Source organism: Branchiostoma lanceolatum, chromosome 18 (assembly GCF_035083965.1).
Source record: "Branchiostoma lanceolatum isolate klBraLanc5 chromosome 18, klBraLanc5.hap2, whole genome shotgun sequence".
Taxonomy (NCBI): domain Eukaryota; kingdom Metazoa; phylum Chordata; class Leptocardii; order Amphioxiformes; family Branchiostomatidae; genus Branchiostoma; species Branchiostoma lanceolatum.
The window spans coordinates 7,868,992-7,895,742 of NC_089739.1; the positions used below are offsets into that span (position 1 = coordinate 7,868,992).

The 26,751-nt window shown below is 40.4% G+C and overlaps 2 protein-coding genes across 3 annotated transcripts; both read left to right on the forward strand.

The window, feature by feature from the left end:
- Window positions 1-279: 279 nt before the first annotated feature.
- LOC136424053 (peroxisomal acyl-coenzyme A oxidase 1-like) lies at window positions 280-9,453 on the forward strand. Its single transcript, XM_066412465.1, has 14 exons — window positions 280-439; window positions 1,439-1,598; window positions 2,500-2,660; window positions 3,623-3,730; window positions 4,069-4,188; window positions 4,773-4,888; window positions 5,463-5,632; window positions 6,114-6,276; window positions 6,678-6,868; window positions 7,297-7,455; window positions 7,643-7,748; window positions 7,941-8,087; window positions 8,352-8,558; window positions 8,864-9,453. Exons 1-14 carry the CDS (start codon window positions 319-321, stop codon window positions 8,924-8,926), a joined length of 1,992 nt encoding a protein of 663 aa, XP_066268562.1. The 5' UTR covers window positions 280-318; the 3' UTR covers window positions 8,927-9,453.
- A 6,612-nt stretch (window positions 9,454-16,065) lies between these two features.
- LOC136424055 (peroxisomal acyl-coenzyme A oxidase 1-like) lies at window positions 16,066-26,428 on the forward strand. 2 transcript variants are annotated; one of them, XM_066412466.1, is made up of 15 exons: window positions 16,066-16,346; window positions 17,142-17,298; window positions 18,162-18,322; window positions 18,746-18,853; window positions 19,985-20,104; window positions 20,679-20,794; window positions 21,176-21,345; window positions 21,771-21,933; window positions 22,374-22,564; window positions 22,962-23,120; window positions 23,634-23,739; window positions 24,096-24,242; window positions 24,790-24,996; window positions 25,331-25,411; window positions 26,266-26,428. In XM_066412466.1, the coding sequence occupies exons 1-14, from the start codon at window positions 16,226-16,228 to the stop codon at window positions 25,391-25,393; spliced, it is 1,989 nt and encodes a 662-aa protein (XP_066268563.1). In that variant the 5' UTR covers window positions 16,066-16,225; the 3' UTR covers window positions 25,394-25,411; window positions 26,266-26,428. The 2 variants fall into 2 exon arrangements, with proteins under 2 accessions (XP_066268563.1, XP_066268564.1); XM_066412467.1 differs by lacking the exon at window positions 17,142-17,298 and having other exon boundaries at window positions 16,232-16,346.
- Window positions 26,429-26,751: the final 323 nt, after the last annotated feature.

The window sequence follows — 26,751 nt, forward strand, 5'->3', positions numbered from 1 at the left end:
ATAAATGCCCATTTATTCATAAATGTCGTATTAAGATATGTGCGCAACTATGTGCCATATCTTTATTATCACATATAGCCAGATGACGTCGACCAATCAGAAGGTTCCATTTACGGGTCATTATTTTCCCATATTCACCCCCATTTTTACACGGCTCATCAACAAGTTATTATCAGAGGCCTCAGAGCGGTCGCGACCCCAAGATGTCAATCCCGGGTCATTGCCCTGGCGGGCACGACCCTTGTAAATCGATCCACAGGGTTATTGACCTAACGGCCGTGACCCGTGACCCTTGCTCACTCTTTCCCACACACCAAGATGGCGGTCACGGTGAATCCAGACTTGCGGAAGGAGCGAGAAAACGCCAGTTTCCACCCAGAGAATGTCACAAACTTCCTGTACGGTGGCCCGGCAGTAGTGAAGAGGAAGAGGGAACTAGGTGAGGCTAAATTATGTTATAGGGCAGATTCATTTACCAAAATATATCGGTAGAAAGAGGTCCGGCTGTGTTCCATGATCTGTCGACAAGTGGGTAACAACAACTCAGTTACTTGTTTAACCATGTCCTTGGTATAACGGTACCCTAAGCTAGCTTATCATCTAACAGTAACAGTAGAGTGGAGTAGAATAGGTTTCTTTGGGCTCAGGTAGGAGCGCTAATCTTGCTCCAGTTCAGGCCGCTCCTCATATGTGATTCTCATGATAGGTTTTGTTTGATTTAATAAATGTCCAATTGTATTTGTGTTATTCAAAACTGTATGAAACTGGCATATGGAAAATATAAAATTTCGAAAACACGAATAGACATACAAGCAGGGTGACCCAAAATGAGGTCACTGACCTCAAGCACACCTGTACTGAAAGTGCTATAGACTGACCATTCACTATCAACAGGGGGTGTCAGCCTGTAAAGTTGCAGGACCTGAAAAAGCTGCTAGGGCCCCCAAATTTGCCTTGTTTTTTTTAGTACCTGAATAACTGCCAACTTCGCAAAATTCATACAAATCCATCGACACGATCTGGAGTTACAGATACACAAGTAAAAACAAGTGACTACAAAACCTCCGTTTTACAGAGGTAACAATACTTGTCATAGGAGCTGAAGTTCCTTGCTGGAGCTAACAATCAGCCTATCTTAGACTTCAAAGTAGAATTGAAACCTAATGTGAGACGATTGATCAAGGCAGAAAAAAACAAATTTGACCAGAATCCTGAGGAAGGTGACAGATGGTCACCAAAACATCAGTGTGAATAAAACACTTGCTGCGTGCAAGCTTGGTTGTCAGTACAAAGAATTTTGTTATCCAAATTTCACAGTCGTTTCAAAACAGCATAAAGCTGTGAGACAACTTAACTTGTCAATGGATTGATTTATGTAGTCATGTAGGTATCAGGTATGCTCAGCGTGCATTTCACTTCAATCCGTCTTCTCCACCAGAGTCCCTTGTCCTGAATGACCCCGACTTCCAACATGAAGACTTGAACTTCTTGTCGCGAGAACAGCAGTATGAGACCCAGCTGAAGAAGAGTATCACCATGATCAGCAAGGGTGAGAAACTGAAGATCACTGATGCACAGGATCAATTATTCTATAGGAGGTTTGTCCGTCAGCAATATCTCATCATTAACATTGTTTTCCATCACAGAAGAGAAATGTATTGTTTTTTCTTACGCTTCTTCTTCTGTTTCAAACAAATAAGGCCAATGACCTGGAAGGTACCATGGTTACTGGCAAAGTAGCAGACACCCTGTGGTGTTCGATTACATTATGTAGCAACTTAGCAAGTGAAAGGACAGAGTTGGAGGGGCTGGTCAGCTTATAGATGTAAGAATTAACAGAGCAGTAGTTTGTTAGGCTGGACCATGTAAATGTCAGGCATTATGTATTTGCTTGCAAATGTGTCCTGTCTAGTTCATTTTGCCTTCAGGATTTTTTCATCCATGCTGCCATTTCTTTACTGTATTTAGCTAGGAGAAACACACATGAATTCTGTTTTGGATGTACTTTTGATAAGCTTAACTTTTTTAGGCCCAAACCTATCAAATATAGCCTGGATGACATCCTATTTAGATGGGGCTCCCTTATAATCATAATCACTCACTCCCTTACAAACTAGTTTGTTTGAGAAAGAGTGTAGGAGCCCTGGTAAACTAACAAGGATGACACACAGGCTATATCCATGACCAAGAAGTCATGATCTCAACAAGTAACTGTGGTTAAAAAATAATTTTTCTCAATTCTTCTACTAACACATACAGGAAATCATTGCGTGATTAGATGTTCCTTTAGGCATCACCAATTTATTTCCTAGCCCGGGTGCCAGAAACTGAAACAGTCTTGAAACTGTGTATGTCAAGTACAAATCTGTTTTCAATTTGATTTTTAAGTTAAGCATTATATTTTTAATTCCAAGAACCAACAAATTAAATCAGTGTGCCCTTAGTAGACTTAGAAATGAGGATTAGTCAATACTTTGTTGTCCCTATTCTCCCATTCAGTACTGTTGTGGGGTCGGATGCACCGTCCTTTGGGGTACACGTGATTATGTTCCTGCCCACCCTGTACGGACAGGCTACACAAGAACAGAAGGACAAGTGGCTGAAGATGGCGGAAAAATACGCCATTATTGGCACGTACGCTCAGACTGAGATGGGACATGGTGAGAGTTCAAGCTTTAAGTATATAAGACACCAATGACATCAAAATCAGACATTTCCTAAAATTACATACCATAATAACATTGTTTAATAACACATGATATTTCCACAAAATTTCTTCTGATGTTATTGAACATCAAACCATCAAAACATCATACATCCAGCATTTGATTCTTCCCATGCACCAGGTATTTACATTGATCAGTGACTTTACTCTCCCGATGACGTCACAATGAACATGGCAGACGGTTTGGAACTTTGCACTGCAGCTCGGAAAGAACATTCTTTTGAGAAGCAAACAAATTGAATATTATAATGTCTTTTAATTGAATGTAATCACAAAAATTGAGCACTGTTTGCTCATCAATTAATGTTTTTCACAAGCCGTGGTGCAACTGTTCCTAACCGGCTGCCATGTTTATTGTGACGTCATCGGGAGGAAGATTAGGGGGGAAGATTAGAGAAAAATCAAAACATAGAAGTATGGTTTCTTGTGGTTCAATATTAGATAAAATCAGAAAGGTGTGTATTTGTTTGAAATGTTTATATTCATTGAATGAAACTATTCCTATCACAGATAATACGAAAATGTTGTATTTTGGTGTCATAAACAGGCAGAGCGTCCAGAATTGTGGTGGTGGGGCCGGTTCTTTGGATTCAGAATTAGCTTGGAGCTTTTCTATTCAATCAATTGTACATTGCAACCATACTGGAAATTGTTCTAATAAGCTGCAATATGTGCAAAAATATAACGTTACCATAGATTGGAAAAAAAATATTGGAAAGCAGATACTTATGCCTTACAATGTCTCTTTTCCTATGATAAAACATAATTTTGTCTAGTTATGCTTGTTGATAAGGGCCACAGGAGGAGTAGCTGCAATGTACTTGAATGTACATGTATATTACTAAGCTAATTGTGGATCTATATAAACTCAAACTTAACCTCCCTTCATCTTGCCAGGAACCTTCCTCCGAGGCCTGGAAACAACAGCGACCTATGACCCCACCACCCAGGAGTTTGTCATCAACACACCGACGATCACAGCGTACAAGTGGTGGCCTGGAGCACGTAAGCTTTGGTCTTTAACCACCAGAGTTGTCGCACCTCACTCAGACGTAGTGTCAGGGGTTACATTAGTCTTTTTGAATGGTGACCTACAGCCGGCGGCTCAACACACTAGTAGGGGTGGTGCCTTGTACTTGGCTGAAAACCAGAGCTGGACTAAATACTATTAGCTACATGAAAAAGAAACATGATTCACCTCAGTTGACAAGGACTAATTTTAATACCTTACCTTTTTTGTGTACCATTGTTTTGTCCCGGCTCCTTTTAGTACTACACTTCTTAACCCGAGCTCTGTTCATTCACTTGCATCTGTAACATGTTCATGTTCTGTCCTTATCCAGTGGGGAAGACGGCCAACTACTGTGTCCTGATGGCTCAGCTGTACATCCACGGCAAGTCTTACGGCCCCCATCCCTTCATGCTGCAGATCCGCAGTCTGCAGGACCACAAGCCTCTGCCTGGTGAGTTTGGTTGTTTGTTTGTTTATTTATTTATTTGTTATTGTGGACGTAGTCATGTGGTAACAAAACATGTCACGTTTTGATAGTCTCTACCGGACACCTTTAAGGATGTCCATAGATCAACTGGCAGCAGTCTCACAGTTGAGCTCCTGGTTCCAATCACATGTATTTGGCAACTGGGAGACCCCTGTTCAATCCAGGGAAGGGCATTCGGAAGGGACATAAAATGGGGGTCCCTTGTTCAAGCCTTAAGCACGTTAAAGGGGAGGGGGTAGCAACCTCTCCCTATAAAATATACCCTGCTACTGAAACCTGCACTTGCTGCCTATTGTCTACTAGGCCCTAAAAGGGTCTGAACGAACAAACAAATGAACCAGACACCTTGGGTTGGTGATAGAAATTGGCTAACTAGGCTCAATAGTTTTCAAGAAAAGTTAGCCGGCCATAGAGCTACAAACCTGCTGAATTCTAAATATTGGCAACTCCAAACATAGCAAAAAATGCTCGCCTACCCTTAAGGCAGAGGAGGAGTGTTACAAAATTGTGATGATGACCAATTTTCCTTGTGATCCTGTCGTTTATAGGAGTGACTGTTGGCGACATCGGCCCCAAGTTTGGGTATAACACTATTGAAAACGGCTTTCTGGCTGTCAACAATGTCAGGATCCCTCGAGAGAACATGCTCATGAAGTACTCAAGGGTCAGTTTGTCGTCTTATTTTTCATGATCTGATTGAAAGTTGTGATGGAAGAATGTTCAGCTAGGATGAAGACATCATAATTGCCTGGTACTGAAATATCTATCAGTGATATTTTGGTTGAAAATATATAAACATTCTACTGTTTACTAATCCTGAGGCAAAAGTAAACTGCTTGGTTCAGTTTCCTTTTCACATATCTCCATTTGTTGTTTCTCCTGTTTGACATCTTCACTGCATATATTGAAATACATTCAATGATACTGATACATTGTTTGTTCGCAAACACCTCTTCGTCTACTGTGTTCTTTAGGTTGAATCAGCTGGCATGTACGCGAAGCATGCAAATGTAACAGGCTTACTCGCATTTTGCGAAAAAGTGTCAGTAAAACAGCTGGCCGGGCAAACACCTGGCTCAGACCCGGATGTAGATGGCTCCTTTTATTCCTCTTGCAAAAAAGTCTGTTACGGTGCCCAACAGTGCTTTGTCCAGTGAACCCCAGTGCCCAGTGACTCTATATGTTTAAGTGGTTGTTGAGACCAAGTTTGGCCATACAAGGTTTTGCCTATGTTTCAGGTTGAGCCAGACGGCACATACGTGAAGCCACAGAGCACCAAGCTGGCTTACGGCACCATGGTGTTTGTGAGAGCAACCATTGTCGTGCAATCTGCCAGTGTCCTCGCAAAGGCTGTTACCATAGCAACTCGCTACAGCTGTGTTCGCCGACAGTCCGAGATGAAACCGGGGTGAGTTCAGTGATGTTATTTCAATGGAAAAATGAACCCGACCATAGAGAAGTTTAAAAGAACGAGTTGAAAGAACAAGATATTTGTACCGCCAAAAATTCAATGTCTTCTAAAAAAATTACTTGAAAAACATATATGAGTTTGAAATTTTGTTATTTCTGACATTCCCCAGCATTTGAAAGATAACAGTTACTCATGACAGGTAACTGGATAAATGAGATATTTAGAACTTCATCCAGTTGCTTGAGTAACTAACTGTTCTCTTGTGTATCTTATTACCTGGATGTCTAACCTTCATCAACGTAACCCAGCATTGTTATGATTTGGCAATATAACTTTAAAACAAAGAAGACCTCAACCACTTGTCGGAAATGGTAATAGCCCTTTAGATTGTATAAGATAAATCATATCATTAAACCCATATACAATATCATCTAATTTCATATATCAACCATTGAATGATCAAATCTCGCCCTCCCAGCCAACCAGAGCCCCAGGTGTTGGACTATGTCACCCAGCAGTACAAGTTGTTCCCCTACCTGGCTGCTGCCTACGCCTTCTGGCTGACAGGACAAACCATGATGTCTGTTTACACAAAGTCTTCCAACAAGATTTCTAAGGGAGACATCAGTGTCCTGCCTGAGGTAACACTAGTTAATGTTTATTACCTGCATAAAAACTTGAGGTATCGTTTTGGGTGTGTCTTTGTCTGTTTATGTGTGCGTGTGTGTGTGTCTGTGTGTGTGTGTGTGTGTGTGTTTGTGTGTGTGTGTGTGTGTGTGTGTGTGTGTGTCTGTGTGTGTCTGTGTGTGTCTGTGTGTGTGTCTGTGTGTGGCACCTCCTCGAACACAGGACCCCCTTTTATGTCCCTTTCTAAATACGGGTGCAGCTCCAACCAATATAACCTGTTCAGGCTTGAACTGGGGTCTCTCAGCTAATTGTAAGTATAATATGCAAAAAACGTTAGACATCAGTGCATGCAGTATTGAACCATGAATAGATATTCCATCAGAAATCCATGCCCGAATCTCCTGTTTATCTGCAGCTTCACGCCCTTTCTGCCGGTCTGAAAGCGCTAACAACATGGGTGGCGAATGTGGGAATGGAGGAGTGCAGGATGGCATGTGGAGGACATGGGTACTCTCACGCCAGCGGGCTGCCCCGTCTGTACGCCAACTTGACTGCTGGCGCAACTTACGAGGGAGAGAACACCGTCATGATGCTCCAAACAGCAAGGTTAGCTCTATGCTGTTGGCAACTTGGCCCACACAATAACCAATGGATGTATATCCTCTCTATGCTGATGCTAAATACTACAACACAATCTTGTTCTATTCGTATGAAGGTTCATTTGTGACGGTGATCGACGTAGTAAATGTTTTACACGGTATTTCCATACACTTTATACAGCACTCACCAACAAAATTTGGTCAATCCTAGATCCTCCGACCCCTTTGAATACTCAGGTTGAAAATGTTCAAATCTAGGAGGGTTAGAAGACTGTATATTGTGTACGGAAATAACATGTAAATCTTTTACTACAATCTTGATCTTTTGTTCAAATACATGTAAAATCATTGAATTTTCAACCAAAACTTCGACCCTCTTCAGGAATAGTACTAGATGTACATAACGTCTGACACAGATTCTTTTCCTCCCCCCAGGTACCTGATGAAGAGTTATAACCAGTCCCTGCAGGGTGAGAAGCTGGCTGGTTCTGTGGCGTACCTGTCCGGTGTACAGCCGGTTCCTGCAGCCGGTAGAACCAGGAACATGCTGGATCTGGGGGTTCTGTGTGATGCCTACAGACACAGGGCAGCTAGGTAGGGATTGAAAAATAAGTCTCTTGGAAATTAGTTTGTTTCCTGTGTCTTCTGTCAGTGCCTCTTGGATGCAACCTATTACTCTAAGAGCACACATGACCGCAAATTCTCTGAGGCAGTGCTAAAAGTGTACTGGTAAGAAACAGTTGAGTGTCAAGAAGTTTTAAGACGTCTTGTTTCTTTACAGGCTGGTCCACGAGGCTGCTGTGCAGCTGAGAAATGAAAGGCAGGCTGGGAAGGACCAACCTGACGCCTGGAATGCCGCATCTGTGGATCTCGTCAAGGCTGCTATGGTTAGGGAATCTCTATTAAAGCTGTTGTACAACTCTGTACATTGTTTCTGATGTAAAATATGATACACAACTATTAGATCATGAACACTGAATAGATGGTCAAATAGATGAGTATGAAAATGTCTTGACTTTTCATTTAACTGTAAAATAATGAGAGGAACTTGAAGAACTTTATCCATTTTGTAATGCCAGGCCCACAGCCAGTACTTTGTGGTGAAGAACTTTGCGGAGAGGCTGACAGACTCCACACTGGACAGCTCCATCTCTGACGTCCTGACCAGGCTGTGTCAGCTGCACGCTCTACATGGACTGGTCAACAACAGTGGCGACTTTCTGGAGGTAGGATATACCTCGTAATCTCCACAAAGCCATACATTTTACAAAATATAGAAAGATGGTGACTCTGTTATGTTACCTTAAAGTAAATGGTTTATCTCCTGCAGCCTTAGCAAGTTGTTTTTTTGTGGGGGGGGGGGGGGAAGTCAGTCTTTTTTGGTTTAAGGAATCAGAAACTTTCCAATTTCTAGCAACACAATCTTTAATTCATCAAACTGTAGGTTAAAATGTCTTTGCAGACGTTAATGTTCACTCACTCTTTATCAGGACGGCTACTTGACCGGTACAGACATCCACCAAGCCAGACGTCTCATCAACGCCCTCATGGCCAAGCTCCGTCCTGACGCCGTGGCTCTTGTCGATGCCTTCGACTTCCCGGACGGGATCCTGAACTCCGTACTGGGGCGCTACGATGGGAACGTCTATGAACATCTGTTGGAGTGGGCCAAGGCCTCTCCTCTCAACAAAACGGATGTGAGTACAAAGAATTGTGTTTAACAACAACTAGGCATGTTGCAATAGCAATTGTGAACAGACATTTCTGAAAAATCAGTTTTCATTCAGTTTTGGCCTGGACATGTGTAGTTTCACCTAACAGTTATTATAAACCATATATATCAATCACAGGGGACAAAAATGTTAATGACAGTTGTGTATAGATGTAGATGTGAAGAAAGCTTTTGCTGTAAGGCTATCACTTTGAAAGAAGTGGACACATGTTGTGATTTTACAAGAATGTGAAGAATTATCATTAATACCTGACACACTTTTATCCCCAGGTGCACCAGTCCTACCACAAGTACCTGAAGCCATTCCTTGAAGCTAACAGGGCCAAGCTGTGAAGACGTCTGATGACTTAGGAAGGCTCAAAGACAAGACAAGATGGCAATGAAGATAAAGATCATCCCATACGACTGCTTCTGCTGTTGCTTCTGCTGCTAAGATAAAGAAAACTGCATTTTAAGTTCTTTTTAATGACTGTTAACATCATATGATTGTATTTCCACATCAGTGTTGCAACTTAAACACTTAGAATGAAGTTGACTACTAGTAACATGACAAACCTACTACAGGTAATCTATGATATAATTTTATATGATGTAAACTACACAATAGCGATATTGTAGTCATATCATTATTCTTGGTTTTTAGGTTGCCTAAGTTACACATTTTCTCAGTGTCAGGTGCTGATTGGGCCCCTGTCCTTGGTGCTGAACAGCATCCAAACAGGTTAACACGTCTGTCCGTTGTGCTGAACAGCATCCACACACACACACACAAACCTGTTCCTGGTGCTGAAAAACCATCTAGAGGGCCCGACCAGTGACACAGCTTCTAGAAATGTTGAGTTAGTCAGGCAAGGTGTAGGGCATGTCATTTTCCCACATGTTTTGCAACTAATGATATGCTACTGCAACTTTTACAATGGCACAAAAATGTGAAAGGGCTGCTAGAAATATGATTTAGTCAGGCGTAGTGTAAGGTACATGTATGTCATTTCCCACCTTTTTTTCAACTATTTACTATTGTAGCTTTTACCAACGTGCAACAATTTATATGGTTTGAAAGTGAATGAAGACAGTGTTATGGGATGGGAGATGTATTGTTGAACAAATGTACTGTGTCTTGCTTTAATTTTATATCTCATGATATGCAATTTTATATGGAAAATGTAAATTATACAATTTGTAAACAATCAGCCCAAGAAGCTCAAGATGGCGGCCATGTGGTAGAGTGGTACTTTTGCTGCTCCGAGAACTCTGCCCATTCTGCCTACTTTTACCGTCACCATCAACTATTTTGAGCTGTGGGTGCACTTCTACGACTCTCTCATCACTACCTAGATGTCAAAGCGGAACAGACACGACAGGGGTTCTTCAAGCAGCGCCGACGAGAGAAGTTCCAGCTCACCGAAGTGCCCCCCTCCCCCCGCTAAGACTTCAAGAATGGCTACCGGTGGAAGCGAGGCGACCGTGACGATGAATGCCCTCCCTTCCGAGCTACAGTCGTTAGCTAAGCTCATCCTGGAACAGACCAAGCAGCAGCAGGAAGCTGTCGGAGACAGACTGTCGGACCAGATCAAGATTTTGGACGGCAAAGTGGACAGCCTGTCTACAGAGCTCACGGCGGTTAGAGAGAGGGTTGGTTCTTTGGAGGCCGCCGCGGATTGGAACAACACTGAGATTGAGCGTCTACAGAGGGAACTTCAGCAGGAAAAACGTGAGCGTATCAAGTCTGACTTACTAGCTGAACGTTATTCTCGTAAACCTGACATCATTGTTCGTGGGCTTCCGTACCGGCGGGAGGAAAACTGTGTATTACTCTTCAATGACTTTGTCTCAGGGGAACTTGGTTTAGATCCCGTCGGCCTGGTGGCTGTACATCGTCTGTCACAACCCACAAAAACTAGGCCCAACCCTCCGTTACTGGCACGTTTGATCAACCTACACGACCGTGACCGCGTTCTGAGGGAAGGACGCAGACTGAGAGGAACTGGGCTTGCTGTGCACGAACATCTCCCTCCCCCACTCCAGGCAGCGAGAGCCAAGCTGGTACCAGACAGAGACGCCGCGACCACTAAAGCCAGGGAGAACAGTACTGTTTGCAAAGTCTCGATTTGGGTTCCTCACAAATCCACGTATGCTGTTTTAATGGTAAATGGCAAAGAACAGAAACGGGTTGATGCTATAGACCTAGTTTTGGCTGCAAATGTAAAGCCCACTTGAATATATAGCATTTAGTATCTCTGTTTTGCACTTGTGTGAATTTTGATATGTGAAGTTGTAAAGTAATTAAACAAGTACTCCTTCTCAAGACATGCTGTTGTGGGTGTTGTGCTTTTTGTGGAGTCAGTAATGCACAAGAATGAGAGGGCATGAATGCTATAAAACCCTTACATTTTCACAGGCGGCGATAGTAGTGAATTAGTGTCAACACAATGATAAGCACCTGTGGATTTGTATGAGTTGCCCCCCACTGATTTAGCATTTTTATTTATTCAAATCTATGATTTGGTTACTGTTGATCTACTCACAGAGATGATTATATGATTTTGTTTGCAGTATTTGTTCAATTATTATTTCAGTTCCTTGGCTCCATGTTGTAGATGTCACTGAATATTATTTTCATTATCTTTCTTTGCTTATCTAATGTTTACCAGTATGGTGATTTTGATTTACATTGATTACTTTTGTTCTATTTATATTTTGATTAATGGAGCGCAAAGCCACCTAAATATGAAATCATGGTGAGACCAGGAGAATGTGTGTGTGTAAATATTGTTTTCCTTATATTTTTGAACCATCCAGCAATAATGTCCTTCAGTTCTATCATTTTCTATTTTGCTTATTGTGCATATGATAATTCAAATGTTATGATTTCCAGTCCTTCGATGATATTGTATATATTTCTCAGTTTCTCAAACCTTTGTTCAATATTGTTTGCTGCAGATATAATTTTACTATGCCCATTTACCCCAGTTGACCTCCAACTTCACAAGACATTCCCAACAGACCATGACCCAGGTTGAAGTTCAAATTGCTAGCTATAATTGTAATGGACTGAGAGACTTTGTTAAACGTAGGGGGGTCTTTACTTGGTTAAATGATAAACCGTATCAAATTATATGTTTACAAGAAACCCATTCTGTATTGTCTGAGGAGAGTAGATGGCAAAATGAGTGGGGGGGATCCATGTTATTTTCCCATGGCACCTCCAGTCAAAGGGGTACAGCCATTCTTTTTAAAAACAATATTAATCCATCCATTCATCAAGTCAAAACTGATTCTGAGGGTAGATGGATTATGGTAGATTTAACAATTGATGAGTTTAGATTTTGTATAGTTAGTATATATGCCCCAAATGAGGATTCCCCTGTATTCTTTTCAACTTTATTAGAGGAATTAGATAATTTTCCTGAGTGTAATGAAAATTTAGTTATAACTGGAGATTTCAACACAGTACAAAACCCACAAGTAGATAGACTAGGAACAAATAAAACATACCACCCTAAAGCCTATGATGCAATTTCCGAATTAAAAGGTAAATTTGACTTAAATGACATATGGAGGTTTCGAAATCCAAACACCATCAGATACACTTGGCGTCGTAGACGCCAAGCGAGTAGAATTGATTATTTCCTAGTTAGTTTTGCATTAATTAATAGGGTAAACAAATGTGTTATTGCCGACAGCTTTAAATCTGATCATAAATTAATTGCTATGTCCCTTGTAACTTCTGAATTCCCTCGGGGAAAGGGGTACTGGAAATTTAATACATCTTTACTAGAAGACACATCTTTTTATCAGAACACTGTTGAACTTATGAATGAATTTTTCCATATTAATAGAAACACAGCCAATCCCCATATTGTATGGGAAGCTGCCAAATGTTTTTTTAGGGGGCACTGTATTAAGTATTCTAGTTATAAGAAAAAACAATATTTATCTAAAGAGAAACAATTAATTGATGATATAAACAAATTGAATACCGAGATTGATAATATGTCCTCCCCCCCAGACTCTATACTCCAGGACCTTGAGATTAAACAGAAGGAATTAGAATTACTATACAATTATCGCATAAATGGAATACTAATAAGATCAAGAGCCAGGTGGATGGAATCTGGCGAAAGATGCACAAAGTATTTTTTAAATTTAGTTAATAGAAATTATACCAGAAAGAATGTACAGAAATTAAAAGTTTCAGACAATACTTTCACTTGTAACCCAGAAGAAATTTTAACCAAACAAACTGAATTTTATTCAAACTTGTACTCCTTTAAAGACCCTCCATTGCCCCTAACCCCTGAGAATTCTCAACAGTTTTTCCCTATAGATTATGGTAGAGTATTATCGAATGAGCAACAGCTGGGCTGTGAGGGACATATCACAGAGAAAGAACTATTTGATGCAATTAATACCTTTTCAAATGGTAAATCTCCTGGTTTAGACGGAATTCCTGTTGAAGTTTATCGAAAATTTTATTCTGTATTTAAAATTCCCATGCTTGAATGTTTTAATTATTCACTAGCACAAGGTTTCCTACCCAATACCCAGAAACAAGGAATAATTTCTTTACTGTTAAAACAAGGTAGTGATGGGAAAGATAAAGACCCTACATTATTAGACAATTGGAGGCCCCTTACATTGCTACGTTGTGATTATAGAATACTTTCAAAATGTTTAGCTTTAAGAGTAAGATCTGTTATTAATGATATTATTCATGAAGACCAAACAGGTTTTATTCATGGTAGATTTATAGGAGATAACATAAGACGTATTCTTGAGACCATTGATTATTATGAACAGGAAGATAAACCTGGCCTTATATTTATTGCGGACTATCGAAAAGCTTTCGATACGATCAGATGGGATTTTATCATACGAGCATTAGAATTTTTCAATTTTGGCCCCCAATTTATTGCCTGGATAAAAGCTTTATATAACAATGTTACCAGCTCTGTGTCAAACAATGGTTATATGTCAAACCCTTTTGCCTTACATCGAGGTGTAAGGCAGGGTTGCCCCCTTAGTCCTTATCTCTTTGTTCTTGCTATTGAAGTTTTAGCCATCAAGATTCGCCATAATGAAAACTTGTCTGGCTTATCTGTAAATGGGAGATGTACTAAAATTTCACAGTATGCAGATGACTCTAACTTCCCTTTTGCTCCCAACTTAGACTCCTTTAATGCTCTTCTCCAAGACTTAGACAACTTTTCGCATATATCTGGCCTCTCCTTAAATGTTGAAAAGTGCAAAATACTCAGAATTGGATCCCTAAAAAACAGCAATTTCAAATTGCCTACCCATCTCCCTTTTCAATGGGTGAATGGTAATGTCAAATTATTAGGTATTCATATACCTGAGAATATAGAAACTATTATTGATGTGAATTTTGAGCCTCTCTTGAATAAATTAGATAGAATTTTATGTCCATGGAAAGGCAAAAACTTATCTCTATTTGGTAAAATAGCTATTATTAACTCTTTGATTGTCCCTCAGTTCACCCACCTCTTTCAGGTGCTTCCATTGCCAGACAAACAGTTATTTACACAGTATGAGCGGAAAATTTTCTCTTTCATCTGGAATGGAGGACCTGAAAGAGTTGGCAGAAAAACAATTTATAATTCTATTGACAATGGCGGTCTGAATCTTAAAAACCTATATGCCTTTGCACTCACAATAAAAGCCTCGTGGGTCCCCAAATTATACTTTAATCAACACTGGTTTAGTGCATGGCTTTTAAGAATGCACCCAGCCTTTCACTCAGATCTATTTCCTTTCTTTCAACTCAAATCTATACAGCATGTTAAGTTAAGTTTATTTCTAAGCGAAGTTTTATTGGCATGGTACAGATACCAGTATAAGACCCCCACAGCCCCTCATGATATCAAACAACAAATATTGTTTATGAATGACAATATCCTTATTGAAGGCTTACCAGTTATATTTAATGCCTTTGTCAATCGAAAAATTGTATTTTTAAATGATGTTATGAATCCCAATGGTAGTATGATGTCCTACAATGAATTTACCACAAAACATGGAAATATTTGTAACCATTTTAAATATAGCCAATTGCTCTCAGCAATTCCCAACAAATGGAAATCAGTCTTATGTAATACCTCTCCGGATCAAGTGTGTATCCCTGCAATACAGAATAATAGATGGTTAAAACAGATGAAAATTAATAAGAGTATGTATAAATTCTTTTTAACATGTAACAATCTTATTGATACTTCTCACAAAGTGCAATTATCATGGCTGTACCTCTTTGACACCCCCATCCCCTGGAAACAAGCATATACTTCTTTGATGTTTTGTACTATTGACTCTTCAACAAGATTTTTCCAGTATAAAATTTTGCATAAGTTCTTACCTACAAATAGGCTGTTATATATTTGGAAATGTATTGATACTCCACTGTGCTCGTTTTGCCATGAAGAGGATGAATCATACATCCATGTCTTTTGGGAATGTCCAAATTTAACCCTCTTTTGGGACAAAATCAAAACCTGGTATTACCGTAAAACAACTAGATACTTACTGTTAAACGGATTTAATGTTATTTTTGGAAACTTGTACCTTGGAATTCCCCCCATTGAAAATTTAGTAATATTACTAGCTAAGATTTATATATATAGATGTAGAAAATTTGGTGCCTTGAATTTTGATTCTTTTCTCAATTTCGTTCATTTCTTTTATAAGTTAGAGTATCATATAGCCATGAAGAAAGGCAAACTGGATAAGCACCTGGGGAAATGGGGCACTTTATGCAGTTAAATATCTTGTATATGTATTCTTCTTTAAAAAAAAAAAAAAAAAAAAAAAAAAAAAAACAATCAGCCATGTAAACTGAAGTATTGATGTCAAAATCCTTGGCAATTTCACAGTATTTTGCAATAAATGTATGCATCGCTACACACTTATTTGATCACTTGAAATAGTCTAGGTATGGAAGTCCCCAGGTGACAGCCAACCAACATCATATCTTTGGAACACTTATTATCTTTTAATCAAAATCAAAATACATTTTATTAAGTTAAGAGTTGAATGAAAATATCCCCTGAGTTGCCTTGGTTGTTCCAAAACTTTTTAAAGTGCTTTTCCAAAACACCCAGTTGACAAGAAGTTTGGGTATAATTGTAACATCATATGAAAGAAATCTTAAAGAAACTATAGAAATTGTCCATTAAACAAACAAAAACATAAACTAAATACACCTTTACAAACCAAGAACATTAGATAGATACATTTGTAATGTCCTCGAATAAACAAATAAAGACCATGCTTGTTAGAGAAAGAAGATCAACATAAGGAATCCTTCAAATTACTCTTTGTGTTCATTATCCATGTCAGGACATGAAAATTAGACATCCACGACTCATGCATTGAGCATAAGCAACTTTATTTAATACACAGGTCTTTGTCCTAGCAGTCATCTGGTAGAGCGAGCAGGGGTCATTGACCTAGTGGCCACGACCTTTGACCACACTAACCTTTACCCTCATGATCAGCACTTCCTGAATACACCTGCAAACAAAAAGACCTCAGTTTGTTTTCAAGCACAGTTTTAAATACTTAGGGCATGAAGGATCACTGCCCTAGCAGTTAGCAACCCTTGGCCTCGAATGCATAAAAATGGCGGCCAGGATGAACCCAGACTTGCGGAAGGAGCGAGAAAATGCCAGCTTTGACCCAGAGAAGATCACAACCTTCCTGTGGGGAGGCAAGGAGAGAGTTCAAAGAAAGAGGGAGTTGGGTGAGATTTCAGTTGTATCTATTAGAATAATCGTTAATCTCCTGCTAGAAAACATTAACTATGTTATAGATCTGTGACCTGTCTTAGATTTGTACTTACAGAGGCCTACTGCTTTCTTCACATTCTAGTCTTTATAATCATAATCAATGGTAAAATAAATGGATTTACTAGACTACAGTACTGTAAATGCAGAAATGTTCACAGGGATGTAATTTTGCAGTATAGAAATATGGAGTGTTTGTGGCGTTTTCGTGTTTGAAGCAATAGTAGTGCTACAGCAACATAAGTGAAACACCTTTTGCGGTGATTTTAAGTTCGTGTTAAAGAGTTCACCACGAAACCTGCGAACATAAAACCACCACAAACATTTCTGTATTTACAGTATGTGACCATGAAAACTTTGCAATGCGAACATATTGGAAGTTTGATGATGTTAACAGCAAAGCTCTGACAGAGTTGCACCTGCTGGTCTGTAGTCCAGTGGTTAGTGACCTTGCCTTTTGGCCAAAAGGTTGGGAGTCTTAATCTCCATGCACATGGCTATTGTCGCTAACCCGACATGCATACTACTGGAAAGGGTTGCAGTCTTATTAGGATGGAATGTTAAGCCGTGGTCCATCGTACTTGTCGAAAAGAGCTAGAGGAATTTTCCAAGGTACAATGAACCTGTAGATACTGAACATCATAACTTAGGTGTCTATCTTCTCTGTCATGACCAGTGGAATATTAGCTCTTCAGTGACCTAAACTGGTTCAAGACCATGTTCACTTACTTTCAAGGTACTTTCTCTTCCAGAATTCCTTGCCCTGAATGACCCTGACTACCAGCATGAAGACTTGAACTTCATGTCCCGAGAACAGCAGTATGAGACCCAGCTGAAGAAGGGCATCCTGATGGTCACAAAGATGAAGGAACTGAAGATCCCTGATGAGGACCAGCTCTTCTACACAAGGTGTTTCTGCCATCATTTTCGAATGATCTTTTGTTCATACTAAATCAACATGTACTGAGTGAGTGAGTGACATCCTTTACACCTAGCTCAGAAACATCACTCCTGGGGCTCTTCATTTTACCAAGAGAATACAGTTGATAGTAAGAATTGGAGGACACCCCAAAAGAACGAGAACAAGATGTCTCGAAGTTCAAGGTCTAAAGTGAAAAAATGGTATACCAGGTATGTGTTAGATGCATATAAAGTTTAAAGGTTGAAATCCGTCCAACACCTTTCGGTGCACAGAGGAGGTGCTCATCTCCGTTTCTATAGCCCTTGGACCACACAGGCCACTACAGCAGGGGGAAAATGAGGACACTACACAATGTCCTTGTTACAATGTTGATTATTGTAGAGCTGTAATTAAGAGGTTGATTGTTCTGGTTATATTACACCAAACAACCTCAGTCACATCCTACCTTTGCATATCTAACTTCATGCATTGTTTAAAGCTATCTAATGAGGATGCCTCTGCAGTACTTGACAGTAACGAGTTCCATTCTACGAGTTCCATTCTACGAGTTCTAGGAAAATACAAATTTTGGAACACATCAATCCCACTTAGGCCACACCAATTTAATTTCTTGGTTAACGGATTTTTATTTTCCAAAATGAAAAAATTTTTGAAAAAAATCATGAAAACAGAAGGCTGGGCCAGCCTTCTGTTTTCATGATTTTTTTTTTCTAAATCTTTTTTTTTAGGGGAAAATAAAAATCCGTTAACCAAGATATCAAATTGGTGTGGCCTAAAGTCCTGAGAGTGAAAATACAGTTATTGGTTAGAATATTAACTAACTGACCAATGGACTCTTTACATTATACAGTGCTGTTCTTGTGTCAGATGTACATCCCATGATGGTACACACAAGGATGTTTCTCCCCACCCTGTACGGTCAGGCCACGGAAGAGCAGAAGGACAAGTGGCTGAAGTTGGCGGAGAACTATGCCATTGTTGGCACCTATGCACAGACAGAGATAGGACATGGTGAGACATTTTTTCTCTAATACATTGACTGATCATGACCTCTTCCAGAAGTGATCTTTTGACAGTTGTAATGTCTTGTCTTTGTCAGCAGGGCAAAGCCATTGGTAACAATTGCAAGCCACAGGCTAGTTGCTGAACAGCCAAACTAATGAATGAATAAATCTTTTGACAGGTAATGGTAAGAAAACTTTTTAAATACTTTATCTAGTCCATTAGCTAACATATGAAAGTAGCTAGTCTTCCTGGACATGAAAACAAGTTTACAAATTACATGTATTACATTTTTCTTTATTTACGTATAAAGTTTCTACTGTGTAAAAGCTATCTACTGATTATTCAATCCCCCAAGTGTCATTATTTTTTAGCTGTCACTCTTTTCTCCATAAGCCTTACATTAATGCAGCTTTTGAAATTCTTTTTTAGGAACCTTCGTTAGAGGCTTGGAAACGACCGCGACCTATGACCCTAAGACACAGGAGTTCATCCTCAACACTCCAACTCTCTCAGCATCCAAGTGGTGGCCTGGCGGAAGTGAGTTTTAGCCTTCGCAACCGAGATGATGGTGTTGACTAGACGAGTAGTTATCAAGGCTAGCAAGACCAAGAGGTCATGGGTTTGATTCCTAAGCAAGGAAAGTAGTATTTTGTAACATTTTTTATGTTGTATGTTTGAAGAATTGAACAATTTGTGATGCCACATTTGTGATGTCGTTATTAGAACCACGACATGTTCTTAGAGTGCCCACCATCTAAGATGACATCGACGGCTTAGCCAGATGGACCGATGAAAACCATATGACTCTGAACCCGTCCAAATGTAAAGTGCTTCTGTTCTGTTTCATGAAGCATCCACCACCCCCACCTGTCATCACAGTGGGTCCCACTCAGCTGGAGGTTGTAGAATATGCGCGCATCCTGGGCATCATACTACAGAGCAACCTTAAGTGGACCAAGCACGTCGAGATGATTGTTGGGAAGGGCAGCAAACGTCTCTATATGTTAAGAACATTGTCCAAGCATGGCCTTACTACCGATGACCTTGTACTTGTTTATATCGGCTTCGTGCGTCCGGTATTAGAATATGCATGCCAAGTGTGGCATCCGGGATTGACTGTGGCTGAATCTAAGTCAATTGAGACAGTGCAGAAGAGGGCGTGTAAGATCATCTTGAGACAGAACTACACCTGCTACAGCTCAGCCCTGACAGAACTCTCCCTTACACCACTGGCCCAAAGACGACTAGAACTATGCAAAAGTTATGCTCGCTCCCTACTTAGATCCCCGATCTTCCGAGACTGCCTCCCACCGTGCCGCGAGGCGATTTCCGGTAGAAAGACTCGGTCGTGTAACCGGCTACAGACTTTTAAAGCAAATACCGCCAGATTCACTAAGAGCCCCATTTACTACATGGTAACTCTGCTAAACAGCACTGACTAGTAAGAGAATATGACATTAAGATTTTAAATCCGAAGAAATTTGTAACTGTTATGGTAACAATGAAATGTATTGTAAATTTGATTATTGATATTGTGAACTGTATTGTAAATTTGATTATTGATATTGTGAACAAGTCTGTTAATTCAGCCTCAGGGCTGCCATGAGGCCTGTATCTGTTTGTCTACTGAATAAAACCTGTCATCATCATCATCATGCCCTCAAACAGTGGGAAAGACGTCAAACTATGTAGTCCTGATGGCTCAGCTGTACATCCACAGCAAGCCGTATGGCGTCCACTCCTTTATGCTGCAGATTCGTAGTCTGGAGGACCACAAGCCTCTGCCTGGTAAGGTTTGATCACACTCACTAACTCACCCACACTCACTCCGTTGGGCTCGCTCGAAGTCATCTCGTGACCAGTTGTGATAGAACATCCAAATGACGGTTTACAGTAATTTCCAAGTACATTTGTAGATGAATCAGTCAGGGTTGTTTTGTGGCCTTTCCTGCCTTTGTGACTCTCTCTAATGCTGTCACAGTGCCCTTTCTTGTGTCCATTTTAGCTTCTCATAAATGAATAAATCTTCAAACAAAGAAACAAAACTGAAGAGGGTGCACTACTAGACGTTGCAAAAACTATTAACCCATTGCTATAATACTAATACTTCTGATAGCTGTTACAACAATAATGCAAACCGCCTTAAAAAGGCAGTTATCATATATGCAATTCTAGAACCAAGAGAGTACATAAGGAAGATGCTGACTACACAAAAGTTACTCAAGCAACTGGATAGATTTTGTAAAAAGTCAGACATTTCCAGTAGTGGATGCTTTTGTATTATGTGTATTATTACCTGGATGTCTAACCTTCATCGACGTAAGGGGCTAACTAGTTTGCTTGTTGATTGTGCCATTTTTAGGAGTGACTGTAGGTGACATCGGACCCAAGTTTGGGTATGATGTCATGGATAACGGCTTCCTGGCCCTCAACAATGTCAGGATCCCCCGGGAAAACATGCTCATGAAGCACTCTAGGGTTGGTTCAATTTGTTAAATATGTTATTTGTACCCATTTGTAGAGATTGAATTGTATTTAGATATTGTTAACCTCGACATTTACCTTGTAGTACAAGATTTGCCTAGCTGTGGCATGCATAGTCCAGTGGGACAAGAGGTTGGGAGTTCAAATCCTGGCTGTGCTCACCCAACATGCACGCTGCTGGAAAGGCCCCCCATCCTTAGGACAGGACATTAAGCCACTGTTCATTGTACTTGTCGAAATGAGCTAGGGGAATTTCCTTGGTACAATGAACCTGTAAAAACTGTACATAGCGTCTGTCTTTTGTGTCACGACCAGTGGAAGGATAGCTCTCTAGTGAGCTAAACTGGTTCAATAATGCTTTCACTTTTGTTTCAGGTTGAGCCAGATGGTACATACGTGAAGCCGCCAAGCACCAAGCTGGCTTACGGCACCATGGTACAAGTTAGAGCAAATATTGTCATGTACTCTGGAGTGGTCTTAGCAAAGGCTGTTACCATAGCAACTCGCTACAGCTGTGTTCGCCGACAGTCCGAGATGAAACCGGGGTGAGTTACCATCATGATTCAATGACAAAACTTTAAACTCATATGAAGATGCTTTCAGGGACATGAAAGTGTCCAGCAAATGTAAGAAAAGCCAAGTAAAGAAATATTTTGAAAACATATCTTGAGTTTCATGAAGATATGTGTATGGAGGTGGCTACTGACAATACATCAAACTTGCAAAGAACATGAGAGTATTAGGCATAATATGGTCTTCAACAGCAACTTACAACCATAACTGATCAATGCCTTTATCTCTTGCTTCTTCAAGTGATGACAAAGAAAGAAAAGGAACATTTTCCTTCCCGTTCAGTCACTGCTGTACATTTGTATGCTGAAGCTTTTAACAACCACAAAAAAGTTGCTTTTCTAGTTTTCCAAGTCACATATTTTGCATGTCTGCAATGATTTATTCCCAACCCTTCCAGCCACCCAGAGCCCCAGGTGCTGGACTATGTGACCCAGCAGTACAAGTTGTTCCCCTACCTGGCTGCTGCCTACGCCTTCTGGCTGACAGGACAAACCATGATGTCTGTTTACACCACGTCTTCCAGCCAGATTTCTAAGGGAGACATCAGTGTCCTGCCTGAGGTAATAAAAAAAAAGAAAACTGGATATTCGAGTTAGAGTAGCATACTGTAATCCTAAAAACATACAAACTATGTGCATGCTTGCAGATATAAAATACAAAAATAAGACACCTTATATATAGTGAGTGGGTGAGTGAGTGAGTGAGTGAGTGAGTGAGTGAGTGAGTGAGTGAGTGAGTGAGTGAGTGAGTGACGAGCGAGCGAGCAAGTGAGCAAGCAATTTGAGACAAGGTCTAAGTTGATCCGTTGTCACTGATTTAAGGTAACCATTGTAATTTGTCCAGTATTTGATTATCTTTGTCATATTCCTGATTGTCAGGTCAATATGCACTTGAATCATTCCACATTAGTGTTCAAGAAGTCTATAGATCACATACATGTACTGTCAGATTCAGCCAAGCATCGCATCACTGATTTCGTACTTAAATCCTCATTTTGCAGCTTCATGCCCTCTCTGCTGGTCTGAAGGCTTTGTCATCGGCGGCGGCAAATGTTGGAATGGAGAAGTGTCGGCTGGCATGTGGGGGACATGGGTACTCTCACGCCAGCGGGTTGCCCCGTCTGTACACCAACATGACTCCTGCCTCAACTGCTGAAGGAGAGCATGTCGTCTTGATGCTACAAACAGCAAGGTCAGCTTTTTTTGTAACTTGATCCACATATACTGTAAATGCAGAAATGTTTGCAGTGGTTTTAAGTTCGTGGTTTTCGCGGTGAACTCTTCAGCGTGAACTTAAAACCACTCTATGACTGTAGCGCTACTAATACTATTGTTTCAAACAACTTAAGACCATCGTGAACATGCCATTTTCTCCCTACCACCAAACCATGCAAACTTAAATCCATTTACAGTAATAGCTAAAGGTTATCCACTCTATGCTGATGCTAGCTATAGATAATACAGCACAATCTTGATCTTTTGTTCCAATAGAAGTAGATTAATTTTCAACTGACACTTTGACCCTCTTCAGGAATACTGGACTATACTGAGTAACTTCTGACACAGATGACATCTTTTCCTCCCCCCAGGTACCTGATGAAGAGTTATAACCAGTCCCTGCAGGGTGAGAAGCTGGCTGGGTCTGTGGCGTACCTGTCCGGTGTACAGCTGGTTCCTGCAGCCGGTAGAACCAGGAACATGCTGGATCTGGGGGTTCTGTGTGATGCCTACAGGCACAGGGCAGGCAGGTAAGAACATAGTCCCCTTTTCAGATGTTAATAGTTTCTTAGCTTGATTTAATCATGCTTATAGCAGCCGTCCGTAACCAGTTAACCGGCCAGCCCCTAGAAGGGAACATAAAACCCCTAGACAGCTGGAGTTTGCGTTATACAGACTAATAGTTACTGTGTCTTGTTTTTTTTCCCAATTTCAGGTGCAATATTCCCTCAATTATCACAAGCATTCTAAAGAAATTATTGAAATATGCTGTTAGATAGCATAACAACGTTGGCAGAATGTAAGCGTTTAAGGTTGTGTTCGAGTATTTAAGGTTAATATCTCGTATATAGGTTCATATAGTTGTGTCCAAAGACATATCTTATGCAACGGCTGTTACTTCGATGCAACGTTGACCAAAGAGATTTGGCAGCTGTGTAATAGATTTAAATGCCAGGCTAATTACCGTATACACATTACGTTCTGCTGACGTGCTATCATGAGCTAGCATGGCATCTTTGATTCTATCATCACTGACTCCGCAGGCTAGTTCACGAGGCTGCTGCACAACTCAGGAGCGAACTGCAGGCTGGGAAGGACCAAGCAGATGCATGGAATGCCACTTCTGTGGATCTCGTCAAGGCCGCCACGGTTAGAAAACTTTCTCAAAGTTCTAGCTGCTCTAGACTCTAGTTCTTTATGTGTGTACAGCCTCAAGCTCTCTGAATGTTTATGTAGCTTATCATTGATACAGTTGCCAATTCTAATTTGTTGTACTTTGTCTTCACTGTTAAAATCTCATTGTCATTTTGCCTTCTACACATTCAGAGTATTCTACTGTCAATGCTTGTCTGAGATGCACAATTTTATGAAACATATGGGGTAGATTTGGACATGTTCAAGTCGTACTGATTACTGAAGATTGTTAGAAGACCATAGGCATTGCATATCCCTTCAAGTTTTTTTTTATAACGACATCAGCAAGTTTAACTCTACAATGTTTCCAGGCGCACAGTCAGTACTTTGTGGTGAAGAACTTTGCGGAGAGGCTGACAGACTCCACACTGGACAGCTCCATCTCTGACGTCCTGACCAGGCTGTGTCAGCTGCACGCTCTACATGGACTGGTCACCAACAGTGGTGACTTTCTGGAGGTGGGATATATGTTTCTCTCAATCTCTACAATTTACATAATCTCACCCCATACATAGTGTCGCTGTCATATACAAGAGGTATAGAGAAAATTGGATGGTAAAGTTGTTTTGCTACATCTTATAACATCTAAGAAAGTACCGGTAAGCATTTTACCTCCCCCATTGACCAGCCTTTAGCAAGTCTTTTTAAAGGAAAGATTACTTTTTTGCTAACAATGGGGAGTTTCTTTAGGTACAGGGAATTTGTTTTTTGAACTCAACACCGACATGTTTTATGTCTCAGGGGACTAGCTTTTAGAAGACAGCTACCTCTCCTGCAGCTTGACTAAATCGCTCTTTTAATGACTCACCCCTCTGCCTACGAAAGTGAGACTGTGTAACAGTCTACCCCCTCCCCTAGCTCACAATGACCAGCCTTAGTGAGTTTTTTTGTGGGAAAGATGTGCTTTTCATTGCTAACGAACAAGAGACTTTCTGTCAAGCAAAAGGAACACAATCTTGAATTCATCAAACTACGGGAAGTTAATGTCCACTCACTCTTTCTCAGGACGGCTACCTGACCGGCACAGACATACGCCAAGCCAGACGTCACATCAACGCCCTCATGGCCAAGCTCCGTCCTGACGCCGTGGCTCTTGTCGACGCCTTCGACTTCCCGGACGGGATCCTGAACTCCGTACTGGGGCGCTACGATGGAAACGTCTACGAACATCTGTTGGAGTGGGCCAAGGCCTCTCCTCTCAACAAAACAGATGTGAGTACAAAGAAGTTAAATACATTTACAAAACAACATACAGTCAAACCTGCCCAACCTCTTCAACCCGACCATGACGTTAGCAACAGGTCAAAGGTGCCCGACAGTTGGTATCGGCCCTCGTCTCTGTTAAGGGATGGTCTCTAATGTAGATTGCCTTTAACTCATATCAGGTCAAGTCAAGGACGACAGGACTGATCAAAAGCTTGTTGGTAAGCACTTTACTTTGAGTTCGAAAACAGCATGTAAATTCATTGTTGAATATATGTTGAATAGTCACAGATGAACATTATATAAAATTGTCATCTTGAAATGATAACTTTTTCATCCGCAGGTGCACCAGTCCTACCACAAGTACCTGAAGCCGTTCCTTGAAGCTAACAGGGCCAAGCTGTGAAGACGTCTGATGACAAGATTTTAAAGGCAGGCTTAACTTAATTTCGTAAAGCATACTGCAGTATGTTAAATATACCACTAAGACCAGTTCTGACTTGTTTTACACTAGTCCATCATAGATTAGGCTACACCAAGTAATTTTTATGGATGACGTCCTTTGGAGACCCTAAATCTAATGCGAGAGCGCGAAAAAAAAGCAAGAAGGGCCGAAAAAAACAAGATGCCTAGATTTGAAATATAATAGTCGATGACACATGTTAGGACACAAATTGAATGAGAGAACACAGTGTAACAACTAACAATTCTTTTATTCATCATGAAAACAACAATAATTTGAATAAATCAGTTGAAGTTGAACAGCAGTTGTTGTCCTGTCCTGTTTCTTTCCATATCCCATTGATTTTGCAGGCCTGCAGAAACATATTATATCAAAAAGGAACTCTTTGGTCATAGTTACAGGAAGCGGAATTTCTTGTTTTTTTTCTTGGAACAGACCAAAATTAATGCGCGCGCGGACGTCATCCATAAAAATTACTTGGTGCAGCCTTAGCGTTTTTACAACATTTGAAATTCGCGGCGTGGTGATGTAATACTGGCGATGTCCAAAGACCTTTGACCTTTGTGACGTCAGATTCCGAGTCGGAGGAATGGCATCTGGAGCAATTCCTATGGAGCAGGTGTGGCCGAATCGGAATCTGACGTCACAAAGGTCAAAGGTCTTTGGACATCGCCAGTATTACATCACCACACTGCGAATTTCAAATATTGTAAAAACGCTAATCTATGATGGACTCATGTAAAAGAAGTCAGAACTGGTCTTAGTGGTATACTTAACATACTGCAGTATGCTTTACGAAATTAAGTTTAGCCTGCCTTTAAGATGAAAGTTACTTTCAACATGCTGCTTCTGCATTATCAATAGATGACTTTTTTTAATGACATGATCTTTTGGACAATTAATACACAGGTTTTGCTGCTTTTTATTCCATTTGGCGCATATATGCCTAAATCTGAATAAGGGTCTCTGTAACCTCAATGTCCAAACTTGAAAAGGTAAGAGATGTCAAGCTACCATCCTACGGTACTGGCTAAAGATGTGGAGATTTTCCCTGGTTTCTCCTCCTAGACTATTTCATATCCAGGTTTCTTGTTTATCTGCCATGGATCTAAAGAACAAGCCCAGTGCATTGCTTTTAGGACTCAATATATCTATGATGAGAATGGACATAAAGATAACTGCAGTAACATGCCTCAAGCTTTAATCAGTCAAATATTGTGGTCAAATAAGACGTGAACAATAAAGAATATGTATTATTCAGTGCTTTTAAGCAGACTGCTTTAAGAAATTGTAATGTATTG